General features: G+C 38.4%; 2 protein-coding genes across 15 annotated transcripts; one reads left to right on the forward strand and one right to left on the reverse strand.

Moving 5' to 3' along the window:
- Nucleotides 1-1024: 1024 nt before the first annotated feature.
- Nucleotides 1025-16513, reverse strand: prkcbp1l (protein kinase C binding protein 1, like). Of its 9 annotated transcripts, none has more exons than XM_046869399.1 (21): nt 16490-16513; nt 11819-11889; nt 11314-11474; nt 8641-8862; nt 7918-8031; nt 7600-7692; nt 7403-7490; nt 7268-7323; nt 7088-7165; nt 6839-6954; nt 6190-6647; nt 5956-6063; nt 5552-5698; nt 4935-5453; nt 4102-4500; nt 3311-3426; nt 3110-3190; nt 2875-2953; nt 2524-2763; nt 2139-2174; nt 1025-1862 (listed from the first exon to the last, which is right to left on the reverse strand). In XM_046869399.1, the coding sequence occupies exons 2-21, from the start codon at nt 11841-11843 to the stop codon at nt 1684-1686; spliced, it is 3315 nt and encodes a 1104-aa protein (XP_046725355.1). In that variant the 5' UTR covers nt 11844-11889; nt 16490-16513; the 3' UTR covers nt 1025-1683. The 9 variants fall into 9 exon arrangements, with proteins under 9 accessions (XP_046725355.1, XP_046725356.1, XP_046725352.1 ...); XM_046869400.1 differs by lacking the exon at nt 16490-16513 and adding an exon at nt 15851-15996 and having other exon boundaries at nt 8641-8784; XM_046869396.1 differs by lacking the exon at nt 16490-16513 and adding an exon at nt 15851-15996.
- slc16a7 (solute carrier family 16 member 7) lies at nt 16074-25628 on the forward strand. 6 transcript variants are annotated; one of them, XM_046869406.1, is made up of 7 exons: nt 16074-16225; nt 16561-16691; nt 18292-18419; nt 19613-19837; nt 21096-21239; nt 24114-24953; nt 25115-25628. In XM_046869406.1, exons 4-7 carry the CDS (start codon nt 19621-19623, stop codon nt 25372-25374), a joined length of 1461 nt encoding a protein of 486 aa, XP_046725362.1. In that variant the 5' UTR covers nt 16074-16225; nt 16561-16691; nt 18292-18419; nt 19613-19620; the 3' UTR covers nt 25375-25628. The 6 variants fall into 6 exon arrangements, with proteins under 6 accessions (XP_046725362.1, XP_046725364.1, XP_046725359.1 ...); XM_046869407.1 differs by lacking the exon at nt 16074-16225 and adding an exon at nt 16355-16400; XM_046869408.1 differs by lacking the exon at nt 16561-16691.
- Nucleotides 25629-26040: the final 412 nt, after the last annotated feature.

Here is a 26040-nt window from a genome sequence, read left to right on the forward strand (position 1 = left end):
AAATCCACACTCTCCAAAATCTAGTGTAACTATTTTACTATCTATATTTATATAAACCTAAATATTAATCTCCTACGTCCTTCCTAATACAAGGCATAAGCGTTGAGCCATTATTCACCCCATAAGCAATACAGCCATATGTTTGTAATATCAGTGACCTGTAATGAGAGACATGAAGGTCCTTATTGTTTGAGTTTTTCCAAACTGAGCTGCAGCTGACTTACTAAAAAAGTCAGTATAGGTGAAAGTCATTCAGTTTGCTTCTCAGTCTGAAATGTGTGACAACGTGTGACAACCCCCACCCCCCCACTTTTCATATATGGCATGATGGACCAAATCAAACATCACCATGTTTGGGCATCTCTGTGCTAGAGGGTAATCAACACACACTACTCATATAAAATGCATCAATGCTTTGCCTACTCACATTTGTGTAACAACTGCTGCTAAAGTCATTTATCACCCAAATAAGATTTGGTCAACAGTGGTACTGTTTGTTTCCTGAAAAATGTTAAACTGGGATAATGAGATAATGCATATAGAACCACATGGTCTACTCCGGAGTAGATCGTTTATTTTATTTTATTTCCTTATTTACTAATTTTTTTTTATTTATAAATAATGGTATAAATGGGGGTACCTAATAAAGTGGCCACAACCACGCCTCAGTTAATTGGTTTATACAGGAAAGACCATGCAAGTAACTAAATTTTTTTGGCCGTAAAGATGCCTTGTATATGTTTTATTTATTTGCATGGTCTTGAATGCTTTATATGAAAGAGAAGGGTATGTGTTAACTCATGTTTCAAAAAGTTTTACCGCTAGATGCTGCTGTTATTCTATGAGAAGTGGGGCAACAGGAAATGACAGACCGTGCTCAGGTAGTTACATTGTCCATATGCAATTGCTCTTGACTGTATGTAAACATGAAATCTCCACCTTGATAAAAACAATAAAATAAGCTTTATTTGCCTTGTTTAGTTGTATTCGAGAATTGGTTTTTGACTCAAAAAAAGACTTGCGATTCATTTCAGAAGCGAGTTGATTTATTTTCTCACAGATAATTGTCTCCTCTTTCATTATTTACAATATGTAAACAAGTGAAAACCTGAAATGTAAAATAAGAAATGCAACCTCGACCACTCTGCTACTGTCAGGTTTAAATCAGGCATTATCTGCAGGATGAAGGACTTCAGTAAGAAGGCAACAGAATGTCTTTGATAAGTGATGTAGTGAGAACCAAACCTTAACATGTTGTGAATCAATAAATCCCACCATGTTTCATAAGATCCACCATCTTAAAATAAAATTGAACCATCTCTCTGGTAAGTGCAGTACATAAAAAAAACAAAAAAAAAAAAAACTGAGCAGACAAATTAATTTAATCTGCACCATATAAAACTCAACAGTGTGTTAAAAAAGTATTACATTAGCATTTTTATATGAAAATTTGTACAGAGCAATTTTATGTAGACTAAAAAAAATTTCAATGAAGTATATTTGTGATAAATGAACCACTTTTCTTACATCCTCAGGTGTAGTGAACTGAGCAGGTGAGGAGCGCAAGTTTATTATGTCTTTACACCGAGATTTGTGAAGATGATGAGGAAAAGAAAAAAGCGCAACTCCCAGTCCAAAAGCATCCAGATTGTTGACCATGTAGAAATGATGGAAAACATCTGGTTAGGAAACCGAGACTGCGGAGCTTGCTTTAGTGTTGTCTGTAGTGGGTGAAGGGGTTTTGTGTGTTGGTGAACTTTTGTTGGCTGGCGAAGAATGCTGGGTTTTAGGTGATTGTCCTGAGGTTTTTGGTACCGGAACTGTAGAGGCCTCTTCCTCTGGCTCCTGCTGTGATGCAGTGGCTAGGAAAAAAGTAAAAGGTTTCATCAGGATGGGAAAGATGCATAAGTGTTGAATGTATAGATTATAAGAACTTCAAGCATTTTGTTATTACAGATGCTTTATAACTAATTCTATTGCATTTATATTATTTAATTTATTAATTTATCTTATGTAACTACTACATCTTGGTCAGAGCCATGGTGGATCCATTGTCTAGCCCAGAATGGGATACACAGACATACATTTACACACTCATTTACACCTATATGTAATTTAGAGCAGCCATATTTGTGTACCAGTATGTTTTAGTAGGTTGAAAGAAACCGGGGAATCTGAAAAAAAAAAACCTCATGTCACATGGAGAACATGTGAAACTCCATACAGACAGTAAGCCAAGGTCATGATTAAAATAGGGACCCTAGAGCTGTGAGGCAGCAATAATAATCACTGCACCACTATGCCATATTTGCATTCATTTTTTCTATTATTAATTAATGAGGTTTGTCGCATTATTTTAAAATGTCGTATATAACATGGTTAATAGTATGTGCAAGTTTAAAAAGGTTTATCTTGAAACAAATTTTCTTTCATTACAATCATTTTCTAGTAATCTCCTATATTGTTAATAAAGCAGAGGCAATTACTGTGATATTTTTCAAAATATCTGGTTGTATTTCATACCGGACTGCGTGCAGGATTTCATGTGTTCAGGCCAGTGCGCTTGTTGGCAGGGATAATCACAGTAGCTGGTATTCCAACAGCAGTAGAAAATGGCCTCCTTCTTACAGTTGGCACACCACTGCTTCTTCTTGGTTTCATCCACAGCCTGCTGTTTTTCCACCTCCATCTGCTTCTTTACCTCCGACACAAGCCTTTCCCGCTCTTGCTCCAAACTTTGTCTCATCTCTGCCATAGTCAGTTCTGCATACAGACAAACAGCACAATCGTGCACAGTGATCGTCGAGCACAGTCAGTGTAAAGTGAATTTATAGACAAAATTTCAAGTTAAACATGGTTGCAAAGACAAAATACCCAGATTATGCTTCATTTCCGAAAGCTCTTGCTGATGCAGCCATTGGAGCTTCTCAATCTCGATTCGCAACCGTCGTATCTGCATTACAGCAATTGTGTAAAACTGGTTATGTGTGAAAAACCCTATTATATTATTATATGGAAAAAACAACAATAAAAAGCATTGTACAGCGTGAACACACAAAGTGAAATTCACAATTCCGTAAATGCAGATGTGTGAATCAATAAGGCAAACCTCAGCAATAGTGTTTCCTGTTGTGCTTTTGGATAGGTCGCTGTACATCTCATTCATTGTTCCTTTAATGGCATCCATTATCTACAATGAAAAACAACGGCTTTAGCTTAATGTAGGCACATCAATAGCTGTAACTGCTTAACATACACAGCCATTTTATTCTAGTCATGTATTTGGGGTGTTGAAATTATGTTTGCTTACTTTAGAGGTGTACTTGGCGATATCAGCTGCTACATCAGCAGAGGCGGGTGGAATAAGGAAGTCCCCAGCCAGGACTGAACTGGAGGGCCCAGACGAGGGCTCTTTTTGCTGGACAGCTGGTAAAAACACAAAATCAAGTTTTTAGAAATGTGTACCCTAATAGATATATATATATCCAATATATAAATCCAATAAAAGGTAGAGTTACTGATATTGTGGCTGTGCTTACAAAGAATTTTAACAGGACAAAGTGAAACACAGCAGTTCTCTGGATCAGTCTTCAGTTTTCTGAGATTTAGGATCTGCTTTTAATGCTAAAATCTCTAAATAACAGATTTAAAAAAATCTGATTCTAAGATAACTCGGAAGTAGTCTTAAGGTTAGGATTAACACCAAGTTACTTCTTAATCAGTCAGCTGGAAATTTAAGAATATGGTTGAATATGATTCATATCCTGATATGTGAAAGTCTTATTATGACAAAGCTTTCGTTTAAAAAAAAAAAAAAGAAGCTGAGAGTAAACAACTTCTCAGAATTACTCTGAAAGAGAATCAGGAGTTAATCCTAGGAGTAGATCAAATTAAAAACATTTTCAGAGATGTAACTTAATCAACCAGGAGCAATCCCTGTAGTGTCTGCTTAAAACATGGTATTAGTGTTACAAAAGAAAAAAGCAGGAAAAGCATTAAAATAAATAAATATAATGTTGCTCTCCCATTTGAAAGAACTTCTAATTCTGCCACAAGCTATTGGAATAAACTATGGGATTTGTGTGATGGACATACAGTTACCTTTAGCAGACTGCCTGGTCTGGTAACGGGTGGCATTGCTGGAAGCTGCTGTGCTTTGAGACTGTGAGCCATGTTGCTGCTTCTGAACCTTCTGCAGGTGCCATTTTGGAGAGGATGTCTGGATTTTACTCCCCGTCTGGTTCCAAACCACGGATGCCTGACCAGACTGTGCTGTCTCCTTTGGCAGCAGAGGGCGCTGTTTCCTTACCATAGTAGACGTAGAGGAATTTGTTGCTGCAGTAGTTGCTGGTGCAGAGGTGGTGCTGGCAGGGGTAACGGGTGGGGCAGAGGTGCTGTTTGGTGTCTTTAAGGCTGACTGAGTAGCACTGGGGTTGGTGGATGACGCAGACAGTACTGTAGATGGAGAGACTGACGGACTGGCAGTTGCCACAGCCTTTCCTAAATAAAGAAAGAGGTTTTTTTTTTTCAGACTTTTGAATTAGTACAGCAAAATTTTAGCAAAACATTTTCAGAAAGTGAACAGTCATAACTGCAACGGAACACAGACTCATCATTACATCATTATTACAAATTAAAATTGTTTATAACCATGTTAACATCAGCATTTTGTAACAGGTTATAAAGGCGTATAAAGGCATCAGCCTTTCCCAAGCAATATTAGAAATGGTAATTGTGTATATTAGGATGGTAATGGTGTCGTGTTGTGACCAAACATTAACAAATGTTCAATATACTTTTAAATGTTTTAAATGGCTACTAAAACTATTCTGATTCCGTTTAGTGTGATATCCAAAATATCTACTGTTTCCATGTAGATACGGTATATGAATCAAATACTTCACACATACACACACGCAGAAAAGAGCTAGCACCTTCAGTTTTAATGGCTGCATTGTCTTTGGTCGTAGAGTTGGATAATGATGAAGCTTCTTTTTTTGGTTTCTTCCTCTCTTTTCCTCCATGCTCCTCACCAAGGTCAATCACAAGTTCTCTTTCCGAGTCGGAATCTGCATCCACAGTTCCAGCCTTTCCTTCGCGGCCAGCTGCAGGTTTCTCTCTGTGTGACTGGGTCTGTTGGTTTACCCTGGGCTTTTCCTGGCCTTCTTTTTCCGAAACACCTCCAGTTCTCTTTTTCAGTGGAGGCTCCGAAGCCAGCTTCTCAGTCACATTCTGAGACTGGTTTTTATTGTTTTGCGGTTGTGAAGATGTAGGCCTGGGTCTTTTTTTGTTTTTAAGGACGACATCTTCGTGGTCTTCATTCTTTGTTGCGTTTTTCAGGTTCGGCTCCTCTTCGCTTGCATACTCGCTGTCACTGGAGTCAGACTTGTCAGAATCATCAGTGTCACTGTGATCCACGCCTTGGTACACATCCTCAGATATTTCATCGATCCCTATACATACAGTATATAAAACAGACAGTTTCAGACTTTATGCACGTCAAAGAAGAAATGTTTCTGCTTTATACTATGATATAGTGCATGTTTTGTACCTAGTTGGGCCTTGCAGCTTTCTATGGTCTTATCCAGACTTCTGGTGGTTTTTCTGGGGGAGGTAAGAAGTACTGATGGGCTTTGCTGCTGCTGTTGCTGTACAGTCTCACTCAGCTCCTTCAGGTCCATTTCTGCCTTAATGCGATCTGAGAGAACATCGAATAATCATCCACACTTTGCAAAAGCAGACGTTTAATAAAATGCTAGAGGGCATTGCTTTAAATACAGTGCTGGAGTTTTTGCTAGATGATCTTTTGACATATCCCAAAACTAGTTTAGTTTAATTGTATCTGTGTATTGCTTTTAAAAGTAATATTTGATACAAACAAGCTTTATTAAAATCAGTGATCAATACACTGACTGGATGAAAATGTCCTTGAGATGCCATTTTTATAAAGCTTACCAAGATTTAGGTTGAGGATACTGGCTGCATTCTGCATTCTCTCCTGTTTAAGAGGTGTCGTTAGGATTGGTTTTGGGCTACCTGTGGTCTTCAGACATGCTGGAGATGCTGTAGCAAAAATAAATAAATAAATAAATAAATCTCTGCGATTGAAAATGTCTTTATATAAATAAAAATAAAGCATGAAGTATGAGATATTATGACATTATATAACAATGCTATAGTGTTTTGCACCTGTACAATCCATAGAGTCTTCCCCAGTGCTGTAGTGGCTAGATGGGATTCTTGTTCCTTTCTCCGAAACATCCTGCTCAAGGTCTGACCCTGTGTGGACTGAGGAATTGGTGCTCATTGGAGACCTGGGTATGTCACTCATCCTGTGTCCCACACTTTTACCCATTGATGTCCTGGGAGATGCAGTCATGTCAAAGTTGAACTTGATCTTGTCCTGTTTCTCTGGCATTACTGTACCTTTCCTGGGGTTACTTGGGTCCAGCAGCATCTGGAACAGGTTGTTGGGTGTATACGGTGTTCTGAACGGGGCGTAATTAAACACGCTGTGCTTCTTGCGTACATTTTCCACGTAAACCTCCATCTCTTGCATTGCACTGTTGAAGATGCTCTTAGTCTTCTTTACAGAGAAGGGAATCTCTTTTGACATGAGGTAGCAGTTGTTAATGGGCACCCAGGCTCTAAAAAAAAGATGATTCAATTAATGAGTCATTATATTAACCAAATCCTCGGCTCAGTCCCTTTGCTAGACCTGAAATATGTTTTTCAGAGAGCAACCACTGTCTAAGATTGAAATATTATTCTTAGTATGCAAATGAAGTTCAGTCTTGTCAAATCAGGAGTACAGTTCTTGTAAATACAGAAAGCTCACCTGTCATGTTGGCCAAAGAACCGAGCATCTACCTGGCCATCTTTGTCCCTCAGAGCTTTAGCAGGCCAGAAAGGAAAACCTTTCAGCTTAGCCCACACCAGTGGATGGGGTGGAGACTACATACAGCAAACCAGGCAATCATATCTTATTATGCTTTCGATGTTAAACTGTTCATATGCACGAGTTTAAAAATATGATACTTTATATGTATTGGTGCAAAGAAAATCCATCAGAGACTAATCTACTCACACATGGTTCACAGAACCAGTTGTCTCGCTTTTGGCAAGCTGACAGGTAGCACTCTGGACAAACTTCAATTTCGTTCATCTGTAAATGGAAACCAGACAAGGCCATTCATTGCTATCCTAATTTTTTGTTTTTAATTTTTTTTAACATTCTTAATAGTCTCCGGTTCCTAAAAACACCCACCTCATGTTCACAGATCTTGACAATAACCTTTGCTGTTGCAGTAAGTTTATGATTTCCTGCACAAGACCCACAGACACAAAAGTCAAATACAAACCACGTAATGCTTTAACTCCAAGATTAGAAAGGGTAACGTACCGCCGTTATAAATAATACAGTTGTGCAGGATCCATTTTACGTCTGCCAAAAATGCCTCGGTGCAGCCGTACATCTTCTTTTTAATATTCTGTGACAGAAAATGCAAAGGTCAGTCGTCAGATTCAACGCCTCTTCTCAAATGCATTGTTGCTATTTCATAAAGAAAACAGAAAATGTTTAACAGTTGAGAGAGTTACCTTCTCTAAGGTACACAGGTCCATCGGGTTGAAGATGTACTCAGCATAGTCAGGATGCTGCTCCAGAGAGACTGGTTTCTGAAATGGCTCTGTCTACACAGTGTGAAATTTACCACTGATTATAAACTACACATGATCTTAGTGGGTCTAGCTATCACAAACCCCAAATTATTCCACTCATAGGTTTAATTTATTTAACATCAATGAAGATTGGAAATAAGTTTTATTAAAGCCTGACAGAGAGATAAATGCCAACCCCATGTACAAACAAAACAGTTATTAAAGATGCATTAGATGCGTGAGATAAAGAAATATTACCCCTGGCTGCTTCATTTTCTGCAGGGCAAACTTCAACAAGTAAGACAGTTGTTCCAGATTCAGCATGGTCATTGCCTTGCTTTGACTCTCGATGCATTCTGCTACTGTTATTTTCTGAAACAAATCAAAGTTTTTAAAACATCAACTTGGTCGATTAGCATTCCTTTGACTCGATAGCATCTTAGCAAATGAAAATATTTTGAATATACTTCAATTTATTTAAAAGACTACAAAAACACCCAATATACGATCAACATACCGATTTCAGGACATTATTTCAAACTTGATGTTTGAGGGCAGATAGTTTGAAATCTTTTTTTTTGCGAAGTAAATACATTAAACATAAATGACCTGCCAAATGATCAAGTCTATTTTAAGCTTGAAATTAGTACAAACGACCTATTGTGTGTTTAAGAATTAAATATATAGCTTATTGTATTCTTATAATAGGAAAAACTGAATAACTATGATTAACAACACATTGTTGGATTGACAAATATTAAGCTTCAATTTGCTGAGAGAAACTATTTTACTGCTGCCCAGAAGGAACAGTGATTTTTATTGTATCTCGTTAGCAATTTTCACTTCAGTTCATAAGCCTTAGGAACACTGAAAAGCTAAACATCTTTCCTAGTGTGTAGGTGTCCTTAGTAAGATCACTGTTGAACTGAACATTATAGGTCTTCGTCCATACCATACGTCTCCCTTCCATCTAGTAGTTACCTCACACTCTGGACAGAACCAGTCGCCTTCAGGCTCAGCGGCCAGTTTGAGGCACTTGGCATGGTACACACGTGGGCAGAGCTCACAGCAGAGCACCTGGCCTTCACGGTGGCACATCCAACAGTAGAAGTCATTCCTTCCATCCTGTGGCACAACATCAACAGGGTCTGCGGTGAGTGCAGGCTGCTTGACATAGTAAAATGGACCATGTCTTAGCTCACACTGTAATGCAGGCAAGAGAGACAGAAGCAGCGGTCAAAAACACACACCATGGCACTGCAGGCAAGAGGAGCAGCAAGGCATTGCAAAAGTCAACACAGCACAACCACAAGACCTCACTAAATATATTGGGCTAAAGCAAGGGGAGGTAACCCTCATGCTGGAGAGCTGTAGGAAGGATTTTGCTCAAGCCCTTGAAGAGTAATGTGAGTGTATTAAGGGCAGCAAAGGATCAAAACACAATTCTGCCTCTCCAGGAGGAGGGTTGATTACTGATTCACAAAGCCACAGATACCAAGCACAGATACTGATTTGCCAAGCACCAACTGGGCCAAAATCATTCTGAAAAAGAGGATGCAAACTTAAAAAAAAAAAGTTAACCTTATATTGAGATTTATTTCTTTGATAATTATTTCTTGATTTAATATTGTGTAGTTTGCACACAATACAAACAAAAGTATTGGGACACCTGAATTTTCCTGCCCCTTTCCCGGCTCTTCTCCCAACAATCACCACAAAATTGAAGGGACACAATTGCATCTTGGGATGCTGTAATATAAGATGTTCCATTCCCGTGAACTAGGAGAACATGTTCCGGCATGGCAGTGCTTCTGTGTACAAAGCGACTTCCATGAACATATGGCTTACATAGTTTGGAGTGGAAAATTGGAACCCTATTTGCCATCTTTAGGATGAACTAGAATGCTGATGGCACCCTACATCAGTACCTGACTACTAACAACCTTGTGGCTGAATGAGCACAAATCTCAACAGCCACACATTTAAAAAACTAGTGGAACATATTTCCGGAAAAGTGGAGGTTAGAACAACAGCAAATGGGGACTTAAAGTGGAATAATAAGCACATCTGAATCTTATGTTCAGGTGTCCACAAACTTTTGGCCATATAGTGTATATCACAAATGCCTCTTAATTCTTATAACAACAGAACATTAAGCATTTTAGTAGCTTTAAAAGTATATCAAATTAGAGGTCGACCGATATGGGTTTTTCTCTGGACGATATTTAGAAATAACGGCAACCAATGGCCAATATATTAGACTGATTCTTTTTTCAACCCATTCATCTCATAAAATCGAATAGCTAATTAATACGTGCTACAGAAAATAGCTTTAATTAAACGTTTATTGATTAACACAAGCCTCTTCAATTAGTGCACTTGTTATTTGGTTTTATCCTATTGGTTTTGGTTTTATCCTACATGTAGCCTAAACAACAAATGGTTGAAGGCTCGCTTACAATACATCATATTATGCATCATATTATATATTTATATATATACACACATACACACACGCGATTTCTTGGAGCTCGTTGGCGAGAAAGAGAATCCAATTGGCTAATTAGAGTGAACATGCGATAAAGAAACGGAACACACTTGTCACCACTCCTATAGTCGTTAAAACTTAGCAGACATAATTGAGAAAATCTACAGGAATCCGTAAGTCATGATCGTGGCAGGTGGAAACGCTGCTTGCGTTATATATTTACAGTTGTATTTCTTCCGGTTTCCCTGTTTCCCTGTCAATAACAGACCACTACCACTTGCTGGTATGACAAAGTTATGTTCTCCCATGCAAGTGCAGAACATACACGCCCTCATATAATCGCCCTAATTTGCAGCCCAGTAATTTAAAAACGGCAAAAATCGTCCCGATAAAATCGGTCGACCTCTAAATCAAATCAATTTATACCTTCAGAAAATCCCTTTAAGACATTATAAATACCTCACTATACAAAACTCCATGGAGGTGCTATTTTCTAAGAGTGTCATTCTATAGTTCTGCATTTGGCATCATGCAGGGGGATTATAAGAGCTATTATCAGGATTCCAAGGCAACAATACAAGCAATGCAGCACACAGGATTTATTCAAGCCCCAGGAACGCTAGTAGTAGTTAGGATCTACTACAAAAGTAAACTAAGTCTATATCTATAGTAAGCTAGATAGAGCAAAGGTCAACATGTCCAGTTATGGAGGGCCAGAGTCCAGTGATTTCACACCTCCTATGCTTGCTAATTAACTGCATGTTAAACCGGGTCTTCTAGAAATCACTGGGTTGGACCCCTAGCACTTCCATGCTGAAATGGATGACCCTTGATCTAAAATGTGAAAATCAAAACATAATACAGGTCTAAATTCTATTCCAATTCTTCAGGAAATGGTGATGACATTTAGAAGAAAGGTTTTCCAGTCTATAATAAAATAACAGTAGCACAACTACTTTACAGGGGTCGTTAAAAAATAATATAGAATAATAAAGTACAAAAAGAAGAGATTTGCTTACACACTCTGGGTGCAAGAGTTGCTTCTCAAGATGCATAAACAAATTCAAACAAACTATCTTGCTGTCACTCAGCATTAAAAGACATTAAGCTTTTTCACATACATCATATCTGAATGAAAGAAACTAGTATGTATGGTAGGGTCCCACCTGATCTTTATTGTTGCTGATGCCTAGGCCAGGTTTCCTTTTCTTCTTGACAGCACTGGGTGATGTGTCAGATGGCGAATGGCCATTAGAGGAGTGTGGGGGACTGGGTGCTTTCCGTTTTTGACTTGCCAGTGTTGCATCTGCTGATCCTAAATCAGAAACTGTGCATATAACAATGAAAAAAAGGTTTAACAGTTGACAAGACAGAGAAATACAATAAGAAAGAGTGAGAAAAATGAAGAGTCTGTAAGTCCATCCTCTCAGGCCAGTCGGAATGACCTTATAGACTGAAATGGACTCTGTCTTCCATGAGCAAAACATTCACACTTTTTCAACCCTCTTATGTATTCCTCTGGCAGTGAAGGTCATGCCACTGTACCCTAAACTATATATTTTCTTGACAAAACACCCATTTTACCCAAGGCAATAGTACAACTGACTGAAATAAACTACAAACTGAGTCACAATTCTGTTAAAACACTAATATATCAAGCATTGATATTACCTTTAGGTGGTTCTGATACATCCATCTCTTCAACCACATCAGACACTGTCTTGATCTCTTCCTCAGCCAAGCTGATGTAAGAAAAGATCGAAACACAAAGGAAAAGCAAGAAATGTAAATGTGGAATGTCTCAAAAGGTTTGCTTCAGAGATAGAAACCTGAGGTGATGCAATCAAATCCCAAGAGTTTTACTGTAATGGTTCATTGCAGCATAACCAGTTCATCTCACACTAGAACTGGTCCTCAAAGTGGTGTCTTCACACATAACTCAGCATAAACACCACTATATGTAAGCTTTTTCTTATTTTTTTGTTTATTATGTACAGATAAAAGTACATAGTGGAGGCTATTCTCTGGTGAGTTGTACTTGACTCCTCTGGCCCAAGAGTTTTCATGAGGATTACACCTTTGAGCATGGCCTGCCACAAGGGTTGAAACGTTTCCTAGCCAACGGATAGTGCTACAGCTTTCTTCTGAATGTATTAGATGCTTCAGATAAACAACCAAATAAATGTTTTGACTGCTATTAAAGGATAATGCTCACTCATATCAGCTCATGCCAACCACATTAATTACTCCTTAATGTTCACATTGACTGCAAGTACTATTTTATTCCTATGCAGAGACCAATTGAGTCAGTTAAAAAAAAGAAAAGAGACTTGTTGAACTGAGAAAGCCCTTTTTGTTGTTCTACTGAAAAAGCAGGTAGAGAGATGTGATGATATTGTAGCCTTGTGACATATGTGCTCAGTCATTGTTAGCCTTGTTCAGCCTCCACAAGAACATCCACTGAGGTCATATAAACAAATACCAGCTCAACCACTCAAGGGAGGAGATGGCAGACGGTAAAGAAAAGAGGGTTTTTTTGGATTTGGTATGGTTAAAAAAAAGGAGGAACATGGGGCAGCTAAAGACCTAAGGCCTGTAACACTGCTAGAAACTTTTTTACCCTCTCACAATTAATACACCAACTGAAATTGGTGATTTAAAAAAAAAAAAACCCACTTCATTTTATTACTGTTTAGAAAGCTTTAAACTGCAGTGAGCATGACTGATCATGAGCCTAACCTTCTGAAGGTGTTGATTTAGTCAAAGCCAGCATTAAAAAAATCCTGCTGTGTCAATTATGAAAAGTCTTGAGGGAATGCGAGTCTGTGTCAACATGTTCCTTTTGCTTCAAAACCGTGTATAGCAGCCTTGTATGTCCAAAAAGAAACTAGAGTGTATTTAAGTATTTCAGTCATTATTCATGCAGCTATTACATTCCAGTAGACAGAAGACTAATGGAAAAGGTCAACTGAGTTGACAAGGCAAATCAGGCATAATGCATTACTCATGCCAAGGAGTAATACTCACCTGATCACTAGCAGGCCACAAATGTCCAGCTTTTGCGCAATGTGTTCAGCCAGATAAAAGTTACTACCAACAAAGTGAGGTTTCGTTGGTGTAGTGTGTGTTTATCACAAAACGTGATACTGAAATGCCTGAGTGTAAAAAATTCATGTCTTGGCAAATCCTGAAGTCTAGCCTATACTGAGCCTGGTGGGAGTGCCATCAATATTTCACATGTGGGCAATGGCACCGTTTTTGAAGCCCCAAGCTTTTTCCATCAAGATTTTCACTCCCTTCTTGAGAAAACTGTAACGTGGTCAAAAGTCCACCAGGTGTGCCACCAGAATGGCTAACAGAAGGACCTACACGAAGATTTTGTGTCAAACATGAAACCCAGTCCTGAAACTGATCCACAGGCGTGATAAGGACATATTCATAGTCGAGAACCGAAACACCTCATGGCCTTCATTCAATGACCTCCACAAATGCAACACACCCAAAAAAAAGGGCAAGATCTTCTAGAATTTTCTATGGAGCCAAGCGTCTACTTTCATGTCAATAAAGGCCATCCGATCTGCGAGCCCGAAATGGGGAGAAAGGCAGCTGTAAATGTAGAGATAACTGGTCAGAGAATACGTGAGCCAAGGTCTTTTTTTCCCTCTCTCTTACTCTGTTTCTCGCTCTGCCTTCACACAGGAAATGAGAAATGCTGCTGCTTCCCCTCCCCCAGTGCTGTGCTGAACATCCCCTCCCCCTTCCCTCAAGGCCTGATCCTGCACGTCCATGCCACAAGAGCTTTACAGTAAACAGGCAGCATGAAAAAAAAATGTCAATATGCGACAATCAAGAGCTATGACATGCAACAATATAAAGCAGCTAAAAAGCTCATTTTTGAGTGAGTCGTTTGATGCTAAAAAACAAAAACTATAACCTAAAAGATCGCACACAACAGATGTTTGAGTAATATATAGATAATCTAATGTCCCGTTTGACATGAAATGAGCCGTTTTTAAAAGCTAGTCAGTGAACAGAAATAACATTATTTTGATATTTTGCAACCATTTCCTTTTGTACATTGAAAAATATTAAAATCCAAATGTGGTCTGTTTCCTCTATAGACAAAACCACAAAAAATCTGTTTCCTTGCGAGAGCAACATCTGCTGTCCCAGGCAGCAAAATAGACTAATCTCATTCTATACGTTATATTTAAATACAACACTTTCGAATTTGGATCAGTTTCGTTGAACAACAAATGAACAGAAATTACCAGAAAATGCACATTCATACCTTTTCGTAATGAACAAAACTGAAAAATCTTCATTTGATGACCTTTGCATTCGAATCAAGGATGGTTGTGAAATTTTCCACAACATGCCTTTCTATCTGCTGCTCAGGTTGTGTCTCCCTCTGTCCCTATACGAGACACTTGCATAGGACTGGCTGATTGGTCGATCGGGTATGTGCCATTCTATTGCCTGTTTATTTCCTCATATAAGAGCCAGCAGAAATGCACTGATTCCATGGTGGAGCTAAATTCATTATCTGATGGTATAATTATTATGATCGGAGACTTTTTATTAAATAAATTAAAGCTATGTCTGAGGTTTACATTTCTTCCTGAAAAGAGCACAAATGGTCCCTAGAACCAATGGTAGTATCTCAAGGATGCCCACCATAAAGACAGAGGTTTTAAGAAATATATATATATATATATATATATATATATATATATATATATATATATATATATATATTCCTTTACTGTATAATTTAGATTTTAAGACCAGCATGATGCTGTAACGAATGGCATAATGAAGACTTCATTATTTAAGTTGCCATACATGCAACCTAAATAATGTAAATAAGTAAATAACTCTCCGCTCTGTTCACATAGACAAGTGAGTATGTAAAGATTCAGTCAGTTAGGTTGCTAAATGTCAATGTTTCACCATCGCTGACCCACCCATATGGCTGGTTGTGACAGAACATAGAGTACATGTACGAATGAACTAATACTTTATATTTCCATGCATTCTTTTATAATAGTGAAATTCTCTACAACGGCAGCAACTGCACTCTTGTGTAAGAAATGCATGCACATGACAGGTTCGAGGCCATAATGCCCTAAGAGTTTTGCATATTTGCCGAATTTGTGCACTAATAACAGCTTCTGTTTATTGTGCCATCATTTTCGGTGCCAGGCTCAGCAGCAGACATGCAGACAAAGGGCCAGGCAGTCAGATTACAAAAGATTTACACCATTCAATCCCCCCTTCCCCCTCCTACAATCCTATTCCCTCCCTGTTACTACAAGAGGGGAAATAGGGGGGAAAACAGGGCCTTGCTCCCACTCCAGCCCAAGTTCCATGGCAGTGCAACATTTGACTGCCATTTGTTTGCCGTTTCAGCAATGACTAATGGCTGCCTGAGTTTGCTTTGCAGTCATGTGACATGCCTGGGCCAAAGCTCAGGACAAGGACGAGAGAAAAGCCTGTTTTTCCTCCTTAGGCCGCTGCCACCGCCTCCTCCTTCTCTTCCTCCTCCTCCCCCTTTCATTCCCTCCCCCTTTTGCCCTGTTTTCAGTGTGAGGCCTTGCCAGGCCTTTACTGTAGACTGAAAATAAGTGAAAATGGACAGTGTTAACAGTCAATGGAAGTAGTGAAAGGACAGCATAAAGGAGAATAAAACAGAATGCTTACCTCTGTGGCTGCATGGCTGTAAAGTGTAATGTCAATACTTATGAAACATGGAGGACAGTCTCAGCCTTTAGACAAGGGAGGGCTCGCCTCTGAACACTCAGCGCTGGAGGCCTGTGTGTGATCAGAGGCGCGCCGTGACTGGCTACCCTCCCACTGACAGCATGTAAAGCCACAGCTGATTGGTCAAATGGCTTCCTGAGTAATTATCTTTGTTCAGCACTGCCAGGAGCACTCCACATGAGTAAGACCACAGGGAACGAGACGACTAGGCCTCATTTATTAAAAAACACACCAAATACATTTAAAGACTAGATGAAACATACATTTAAAAAAATAAAAATACAATGTACAGCACCAGATGTCTTTGTAAATTTGGTAAGCACTTCGATGAGCTGTAAATGTCTGGGAAATCCCCCATAATGAACACACCCAGTGCTTTTTAAGTAACCGGAGATGTTATTGTAGTGAAATAGAAAATGTGCATCAGGTTGACGCTGGTCAGTTGTTCGCCAAATGTGACTAGCACAAACAATTCTAGTCTCTAGTTAACGTAAGTATGTACCTTATGTGTAAGCAAGCAGTTGAACGTAAGCTTTAAAATTCATACTATGTTTTTTTAAGATAGTTGTATTTGCTTACTTGTTGATATGATGGATTGTATACAATCCTACAATTTCTATTTGACCTCTTGTTAATGGGTTTGCTGGTAGAAAACACCAACCCTAATCAGGAACAGGAGATTGTTCACTGAGCTCACAAGCGGTTCAGTGACCAGATCCACAGGCTACAACCCCTTCTGAATTATTTACAACTTCTACAGGGTACCATCAAGCCTCAAAAAGTGAGTGGGGTGTTGCATAATTAGCTCTAACTAGATTTCCACCAGGTATTTAAAAAAAAAAAGCCGTCATAAAGTAGGCCTCAAAATGGAGGGGCAGAAAGTACACATAATTTACCCAATGCTGATTCCTAGTGGACAAAAATTGAATTACATTTGGTTAGATTTCCAAAAGACAATTTCTTTGTCAAGTCAAGTTTATTTCTATAGCACTTTTCACAACATTGTCTCAAAGCAGCTTTACAACATACAGTTGCATCTTAATAATTTAGAATATCATTAAGAAGTTGATTTAATTTAGTAATTTAATACAAAAAGTTGAAAGTCGGATATTATATAGATTCATCACACACAAACTAATCTATTTCAATTGTTTATTTTTATTTTATTTTAATGATTTAGTGAATTAGTGAATAGTGAATTGTTGGCCTTCTGGAAAGTATGTTCATTTACTGTGCTGACCTTAGACTTTATAAAACACAGTGGACCAACACCAGCAAATGACACGACTCCCAAACCACCACTGACTGTGCAAATTTTACACTGGATCTCAAACAACTTGGATTCTATGCCTCTCCTCTCTTCTTCCAGACTCTGTGACCTTGATTTCCAAATTAAATGCCAAATTTTCTTTCCTTTCATCTGAAAAGACAACTTTGGCCCACTGAACAACAGTCCAGTCCTTTTTGTCCTTTGCCCAGGTAAGATACCTCTGACATTGTCTCTGGTTCAGGAGTGGCTTGACACAACGAATGCGTCAGTTGTAGCCCATGGATCCGTCTGTGTGTGGAGGTTTTTTAAACACTTACTCCAGCTGCAGTCCACTGTTTGTGAATCTCCCCAAAATTCTTGAATGGGCTTTGTATTACATTTTTTTCCACCACATTTTTTCCTTCCATTCAACTTTCCATTAATGTGCTTGGATACAGCACTCTGTGAACAGCAGCTTTATTAGCGATGACCTTTTGTGTCCTACCCTCCATGTGCAGGGTGTCAATGATCATCTTCTGGACAACTGTCAAGTCAGCAGTTTTCCCCATGGTTGTGTAGCCTGAACCAGACTGTGAAACAAGCTCAGAAAACCTTTGCAGGTGTTTGGATTTAATGAGCTGATTAGAGTGTGACACCATTAATTTCCAATATTGAACTTTTTCACAATACTGAATAGATACTGAATTTTGGGTTTTTCATTAGCTGTAAGCCATAATCATCAAAATAAAAAGAAATAAACATTTGAAATATATCAGTCTGTGTGTGATGAATCTATATAATAAACGAGTTTCACTTTTTTATTGAATTACTAAAATAAAATCTTTGTAATGATATTCTGATTAATTAAGATGCACCTGTATGTCTGCTTTCAGTACAGTGGATATACTGGAATCCCATAATGCAGTTTCTATACCTGCCTTAGCTTTATTTTATTAAAAATATAAACAAGTTTATTGATATATTCTAATTATTTGTACATATTATTTTAGAATATTGTTATGGTTTTATATAGCCATTGAGGCTGTAGTGTATTAGGTTATTATATTTGAATCTCTAAGTAATACAACATTGAAATCATTGATCCATTATAATTATGTGTATGCTGAATCAGTTAAAAATCAACCAGCAAAGACAGAAAGGTGAAGGTGCAGGAGCTGATAAGCCCTGGTGGGTTGTGTGATACACAGAAAAGGTGAACATATGTGGATTTACAACTGTCACTTAACTCCAAACATAGAGGTAAGTGTTAAGTGTATTATAATATATAATTACTGTAGGATGTTGACTACCTGAGTTGGGAAGTAACAAAGTACAAATACTTTGTTACTGTACTTTAGTAGATTTTTCTGGTATCTATATTTTACTTCACCATTTATTTTTCAGACAACTTTTTACCTTCACTCATTACATTTTTTACACAAATATCTGTACTTTTTACTTTTCAAAACAGGCTCGTTACTTTAGTTTTAATCTGTTTGCTGAAATGTTAAAAAAGTTTATTCTCATTGTGCACCGTTTTCAGCTCATCAACCTGGTTCTTGTTATTGCACGTCTTTTTCAACCTACCACTGGTGTATCTTTTCCTGGCTCTCACAATGCAGACATCGACTAGTTTCAGAAGATAACGAGCAGGACAGAAGGCAACAAGAAGTATAGCTATGTGGATGAGACAGAGGGAGACAGGGATGTAAACATTCCTGATCACCTGATTATCATCATCTTTTCTCTGCTTGTGTTCTATATGGTGAATGTTCAGCCTGGATACATTTATTAGGAAACAAAATGTTGAATTAATTTTATATTAATATATGACTTGTGGTCCAGTTACAGCGTGACACTAAAACAGGTGGTAGTAATGGTTACTTTTTACTTAAATACATGTCAGAGCACAAACTTTTTTACTCGAGTAAGAAAGTATAGTCAGTACATCAAATTTTACCCAAGTATTTTAACACATGGTATCTGTACTTGTACTTAAGTGAAACTGTGTACTTTTGCCATCTCTGTTAACTACACATACACTACAGGACAAATGCTTATGGCTTTTTGAAACACTTTTGGATAGTTGAGTTCTACAAAAAGTAAAAAAATTACACATCAATTTAAACATTTGGCCTATATTGTATAGAACTACAGTACATGAGTTAATTTCTGAAATGTTCCTTTTATTTCTACAGTTTTTATTAGAATGCATGGAAAGGTACTTTTTAAATTCATAAATTAATTCATATTTATGAAAATGTCTTGACCATTTGCATGAAAATGTAAAAGAAAGACAATGTAAACGTTTCTTATTTTGCAAGTATAAATGTATGAAAAGACTGTAAAAGAAAACAAATCAATTAGAATTCAGAAATAAAAGTGCAATGTATGTAAAGATTCATCAGCTATATTACCACTTATTCACTTTACTATTTTGCCTTTTTGGGAAGTCCCCACAATGCCTCCTGCAACTGCTGCTGATCTAGGCTACACTCCTCCTGATGGAGGTTGGGGCTGGGCCGTGGTGTTAGGCTCATTCATGTCAATCGGCTTTTCATACGCCTTTCCCAAATCCCTTACCATCTACTTCAAGGAAATCCAGGAGTATTTCTTGATCTCCTACAGTGAGATTGCATGGGTCTCCTCTATCATGCTTGCTACCATGTATGCTGGAGGTAATTTACACAAGTATGGCATTCTTAACACATACATTTTATTCAAATCCTGAAATCCTTAACTGTAAACAAATGCCCTATTTCATAACTGGACAAGAAAAAACAAATATATTACAAAAGTTGTGACCACTTAAAGACAATAACAACAAAATACTTTGAATATTTATAATCTTTGATACATAATATTTGGAGAAATCTCTGTGCGCAAGGGACAATGGGCGAAAAAATCTATATTTGCATTTAATACAGTCATGTAATGAAAATCACTGCAAGAACTTAGAAACACCTCCAGAAATCATAGTTTGTGACTATAATTTGCTATGTTTCCACAAAGGTTAAAGGCCTATGATTTACTCAGTTTGAACTTGTGCTCTATTGTAAAAAAAAAAAATAAAAAAAATTAGTTAATTAGATTTGCAAATCATTGTATTTATTTTATTTATATTTTACAAGATGCCCCAACTTTTTGGGGATTTGGGTTGAAAATGTATGCAAATAAACTATATTTCCAAAAGTATTGGGTCACCTGACATTTCCTGCTATATATGGTTATTTTCCAAACTGTTACCACAAAGCTGGAGGCACTCAATTGTATAGGACGTCTTTAGGTGCTCTATAATTAAATTTTGCATTCACTTGAACTTGGAAACCAAAACCTGTTCCAGCATGGCAATACCCCTGTGCACAAAGTGAGCTCCTTGAAGATCTTGAGTGGCCTGCTATAGAGCTCTGATCTCATCCCTACTGAACACCTTTGGGATGAATTGGAACAGCTGGCTGCACCTCCGGTCTCCTCACCTTATCTACATCAGTACCTGCATTTCGTAATATTCTTGTGGCTGATGAACACAATTATCCATAAGCACCCTCCAAAATCTAGCGGAACAGCTTCCCAGAAGAGTGGAGAGATTGATGAGAGCAAATTGGGAACTAAATGTGGAATGCAATACTCAAAAATCACATACCATACTTACCAGGTGACCCAATACTTTTGAAAATATCGTGTATGAAATAAAAACGAGACCACCTTAAGCTCTTATTTGCACACAGCTGCCATCAACATAACCCACAAAGAGGTAAAAGCTGTGCATTTGAATTTATAAATTAAAATTTTTAATAATTCACGTATGTCCCCACACTTGCATAACTTTCCTAAGCTCTTGTTTGTTTGATCTTGCAACAAAGGGTAACATAGACAGAAAATGTACCTAATTTGTGGGACTTTCTCATGTCCATTAACCCATTACTCTCTGCACAGGTCCAGTGAGCAGCATACTTGTCAATCATTATGGGAGCAGGCCAGTGGTCATTGTTGGTGGCCTAATGACTGGGGTTGCAATGATAGTTGCTTCCTTTGGCACAACCATTGTGCATCTATACATATGCATTGGAGTCATTGGAGGTAAATACATAAAATTAGGGCTGCTGCTATGGATTATTTTAGTAATCGAGTATTCTTATGATTCTTCCATTGATATAATTGGATTAGATGTACATTTTCTTTATTAATGAGGAATGCTAAATAAAAGAGAGAAAGTAAGACACTTAAAATGAAGTAATCTTTTTTTTTTTTATATTTACATTTTTGTTACTGAAATTGCATTTAGTGCATTTACTAGGCATATTACAAAATACAAATACAGTTGCGTTTAAAAAGTCACTCCACAGTTGCCGCATAGAGTAAATTATGGGAAACTATTAATTTAATAAAACTACTACCCTGTCATCTACATCAGCTTCTTTGAATCCAACTACCTCCATGTCTTTTCTCACCACATCCATAAATCCTTCCTTGGTCTTCCTCTTTTCCTCCTTCCTGGCGGCTCCATCCTTAGCATTCTTTTACCAATATACCCCATGTCCTCCTCTGCACATGTCCGAACCACCTTAATTGCGCCTCCCTCACCTTGTCTCCAAAACGTCCCCCCTGCGCTGTCCTTCTAATAAACTCATTTCTAATCCTGTCCATCCTCATCACTCCCAATGAAAACCTCAACATCTTCAACTCTAAACCATGCAACATCGCAGGTCTCACCACAGTCCTATAAACTTTCCCTTTCACTCTGCAGATACCCTTCTATCACAAATCACTCCTGCTACTCTTCTCCACCCACTCCACCCTGCCTGCACTCTGTTCTTCACTTCTCTAACACACATTTTCCATTATTTTGCACTGTTGACCCAGGTACTTAAACTCATCCACTTTCACCACCTCTTCTTCCTGCAACCGCACCACTCCACTGCCCTCCCTTTCATTCACACACATGTACTCTGTCTGACTCCTACTGACTTTCATTCCCGTTCTCTACAGCGTGTACCTCCATCTCTTCAGGCTCTTTTCAACTGGCTCTCTACTCTCACCACAAATCACAATATCATTCGCAAACATCATAGTTCATTGAGACTCCTGTCTGACATTGTTCGTCAATCTGTCCATCACCACTACAAAACAGGAAATGGCTCAGAGACAATTGTTGATGCAGTCCCACCATGCAGTCTGTTGTTCCTACTGCACACTTCACTGCTGTGACACCGTCCTCATACATGTCCTGCACCACCCTCACATACTTCTCTGACACACCTGATTCCTCATACAATACCACAACTGCTCTCTCTGCACCCTGTTAAATGCTTTCTCTAAATCCATAAACACACAATGCAACTCCTTCTGACCTTCTCTATACTTCTCTATAAACATTCTCAAAGCAAATATTGAAGTGTTGCTCTTCTTTCGCCATGAAACCATACCATTGTCACAGATGGTCACCTCTTCTCTCAGCCTGGCTTTCACTGCTGTTACCCAAGATTCATGGTGTGACTGATCAACTTTATTCCCCTGTAGTTACTGCAGGTCTCCACATCTCCCTTATTCTTAAAAAACGGTACCAGCACACGCCTTCTCCATTCCTCAGGCATCCTCTCATCTTCCAAAATCTTGTTAAATAATCTTGTTAAAAACTTCACTGTCATCTCTCCTAAACATCTTCTTGCTTTTACTGGTGTGTCAACTGGTCTAAACGACTTTAAATTGCTGCTCTCACTTCCTCCTTACTAATCCTATCCACTTCCTGCTTCACATTCTCCACATCATCCAACCTTCTCTCACTACGTCTCTTTGTCTTCTTTTCTCTATCCTGATGTCACACCAAGTACCTTCCTAGTTGTCTCCCTTATCACTTCTGCAGTAGTTGCCCGAACATCTAGCACCTCTTCACCATCACCATATAGTCCCCAATTTCCTTCAGGTTGCATCTCCTATATAAAATGTAGTCCACCTATGGACCTTCCTCCACTCTCATACATCACCCTATGCTGATTCTTCTTCTTTAAACTGCCATTTCTATCCTTTTTGCAAAATCTACCACCATCTGCCTTTCCACATTCCTCTCCTTATAACCATACCTACCAATCACCTCTTTATCACCTTTGTTCCCTTCACCAACATGCATTAAATCTCCCCAATCACCCATCGTTCTTTCCTAGGTACCCTCTCCACCATTTCATCTAATTCACTCCAGAATCTTTTTTTCTCCTCCAACTCACTACCTATTTGTAGAACATAAGAACTTACGACATTTATTATCACCCTTTAACGCCTACACCATTTCTCTTTCCATCCACACCATGATAGAACAGTTTAAACCTTCCAATGTTTCTGGCCTTACTCCCTTTCCATTCGGTCTCCTGAAAACACAACATATCTATCATATCTTCTCCATCATATTAGCTAACTCTCTCCCTTTACCAGTCATAGTACCAACATTTAAAGTGCCTACCCAAACCTCCACTCTCCTCCACTTCTCCTTTCCCTGCTTTCTCTGTGGACATCTTCCTCCTCTCTTTCACCTCCATCAGCCAACAGTTGACCAATTTTCACCGGTACCCTGTTGGCTAACAATAGCTGTGGTGGTTGTTGGTAACCCGGGCCTTGACTGATCCGGTTTGAAATTTAAGTTTGTGATCTGCATATTTGATTTGCCACATGTTTATGCTGGCAAATCGCAACCCTCCCCATTTATCCAGGCTTGGGACCGACACTAAGAGTGCAACCCTAATGGCCTTTTTTTTTTCTCTTAATTTTGTTGTTTATATATTTTTACGATGCAATAAATTGCTTTCTTAAGTGCCTCTTTACAGTTCTGTAGCTATTTCACTAAAATAATTTAAATCTCTTTAACCTTTTACAAGTCTAAGACTATAAGTAAAGCTTTTCTGTAATAATCAGAAACCCCAAAACAATTAATGGATTAACGGTCTGATTTTCTTTCATGCTCAGGTTTTGGCCTTGCCTTTAATCTGCAACCTGCCCTGACCATTATTGGAAAATACTTTCTTGTGAAACGGCCCATAGCAAATGGTTTGGCCATGGCAGGAAGTCCAGTATTTTTGTCCACTCTGGCACCACTAAACCAGTTTCTATTTGACAACTTTGGCTGGCGAGGAAGTTTCTTCATCCTGGGAGCCATACTGCTGAACTGCTGTGTGGCAGGAGCACTAATGAGGCCTATTAAGATAAAAGAAAATACATGGCAAAATCAAACCAGTGGTGGCAATGAATCACAAAAAGAGAATAGTGATTCTCAAAAATCTACCTTAGCAAGTGAAAAGCAACAGACATCAAGTAGTACATGTGTGAACAAATTTATTGACCTTTCATTATTAAAGCACCGTGGTTATCTTATATACCTGGTTGGGAATGTTGTGATGTTCTTTGGGTTCTTTGCTCCAGTTGTGTTCTTGGCACCCTATGCCAAGCATCAGGGGATTGATGAGTATTCTGCAGCCCTCCTTCTCTCTATCTTTGCCCTGGTAGACATGGTGGCTCGGCCACTGACTGGCCTGGTGGCCAACACATCATGTATCCGGCCCAAGATTCAATACTTCTTCAGCTTTTCTGTAGCATTTAATGGGGTGTGTCACCTGGCATGCCCTCTGTTGCCTGGGTATACAGCTCTGGTAGTATATGCAATCTTCTTTGGGTTGGCCTTTGGAATGCTGTGTGCACTGCTTTTTGAAGTGCTAATGGACTTGGTGGGAGCACAACGGTTCTCCAGTGCAGTTGGACTTGCCACTATTATAGAATGTGGTCCTGTTCTTCTTGGACCTCCAATTTCTGGTGAGTCTTGTGCAGTTCCATCAGTTGCATGCTTACTTGAGGCAAAAAAGTCAAAAGGTTTATGTTAAAAAGTTAATAATAACTTGATATACAAGCATCATATAAAACACAGATATAACTTGATTTTAATAGTTATATGCTTTTGACTCTTTCTCCTTTAGGTGCATTAGTGGACATCTTCATGGACTATAAGTACATGTACTTTGCATGTGGCATGATGATGCTGATCTCTGGACTTTTCCTCTTCATTATGAATTTTTTTAACTACAGATGGTTGGAGCAGGAACAGTGCAAGCAGAAGCAGGAGGATCTGCAGATTGGATTAGCCGAAGAACTTGTTGCTATGGTTATTGATATTGATCAAGATATCAAACAGAGTCAGGAAGAGCAAGTTATGGGTGCAGCTAGTAAAGAAGCATAATGTTTTGCACAGGTTTTAAACTGAAAAAGCATTCATACACATTTTTAGATATTGGAATATGTGCTTCTTAAGATTAGTATTATATTTTTTATTTTTCATGGACCCTTCACTGGCAGCTCGTCCTCAATTCTTGGTACTAATTACTGGGGTTTTACTCTTTAAAGTCTCCACCCACCTGTGTTTTTCGTATCTGTTTTCCTTGGCATTTAATCTGTTCTGACTCTCAAATACATTAAATATGTTGTCCAACTCAATTCATTTTTAATTTTACACAGACATTTAATTCTACAGCATTTTACAGCACATGTACATACATTCTCACAATACAGCTTTACAAAAATACATAAATTGCGAATATACATTTTAATTTGGAAATTAGTAGCCATACATCCTAATGAGACAGAAAAATCTTCCACAAGAAGAAACTTGAGAGGATTCAGGCCCAAAAGGAAACCTATGCTTATCTGGGTGACACTGGTTCTTTTCGTTATATTTTCATGAATGTTTCATTAACTGTTCACTGAAACTGAACAGACTGTTAATATCCATTCCACAACCCATGAACATTCAACTTGCCATAATCATCATTTAATGACAAGTTCATGCCCATGTTTGAGGCTGTATTCAATAATCCCACAAATTGTGGGGATTATTGAGAAGAAATCT

This window comes from Silurus meridionalis, chromosome 16, assembly GCF_014805685.1.
Source record: "Silurus meridionalis isolate SWU-2019-XX chromosome 16, ASM1480568v1, whole genome shotgun sequence".
NCBI classification, from domain to species: domain Eukaryota; kingdom Metazoa; phylum Chordata; class Actinopteri; order Siluriformes; family Siluridae; genus Silurus; species Silurus meridionalis.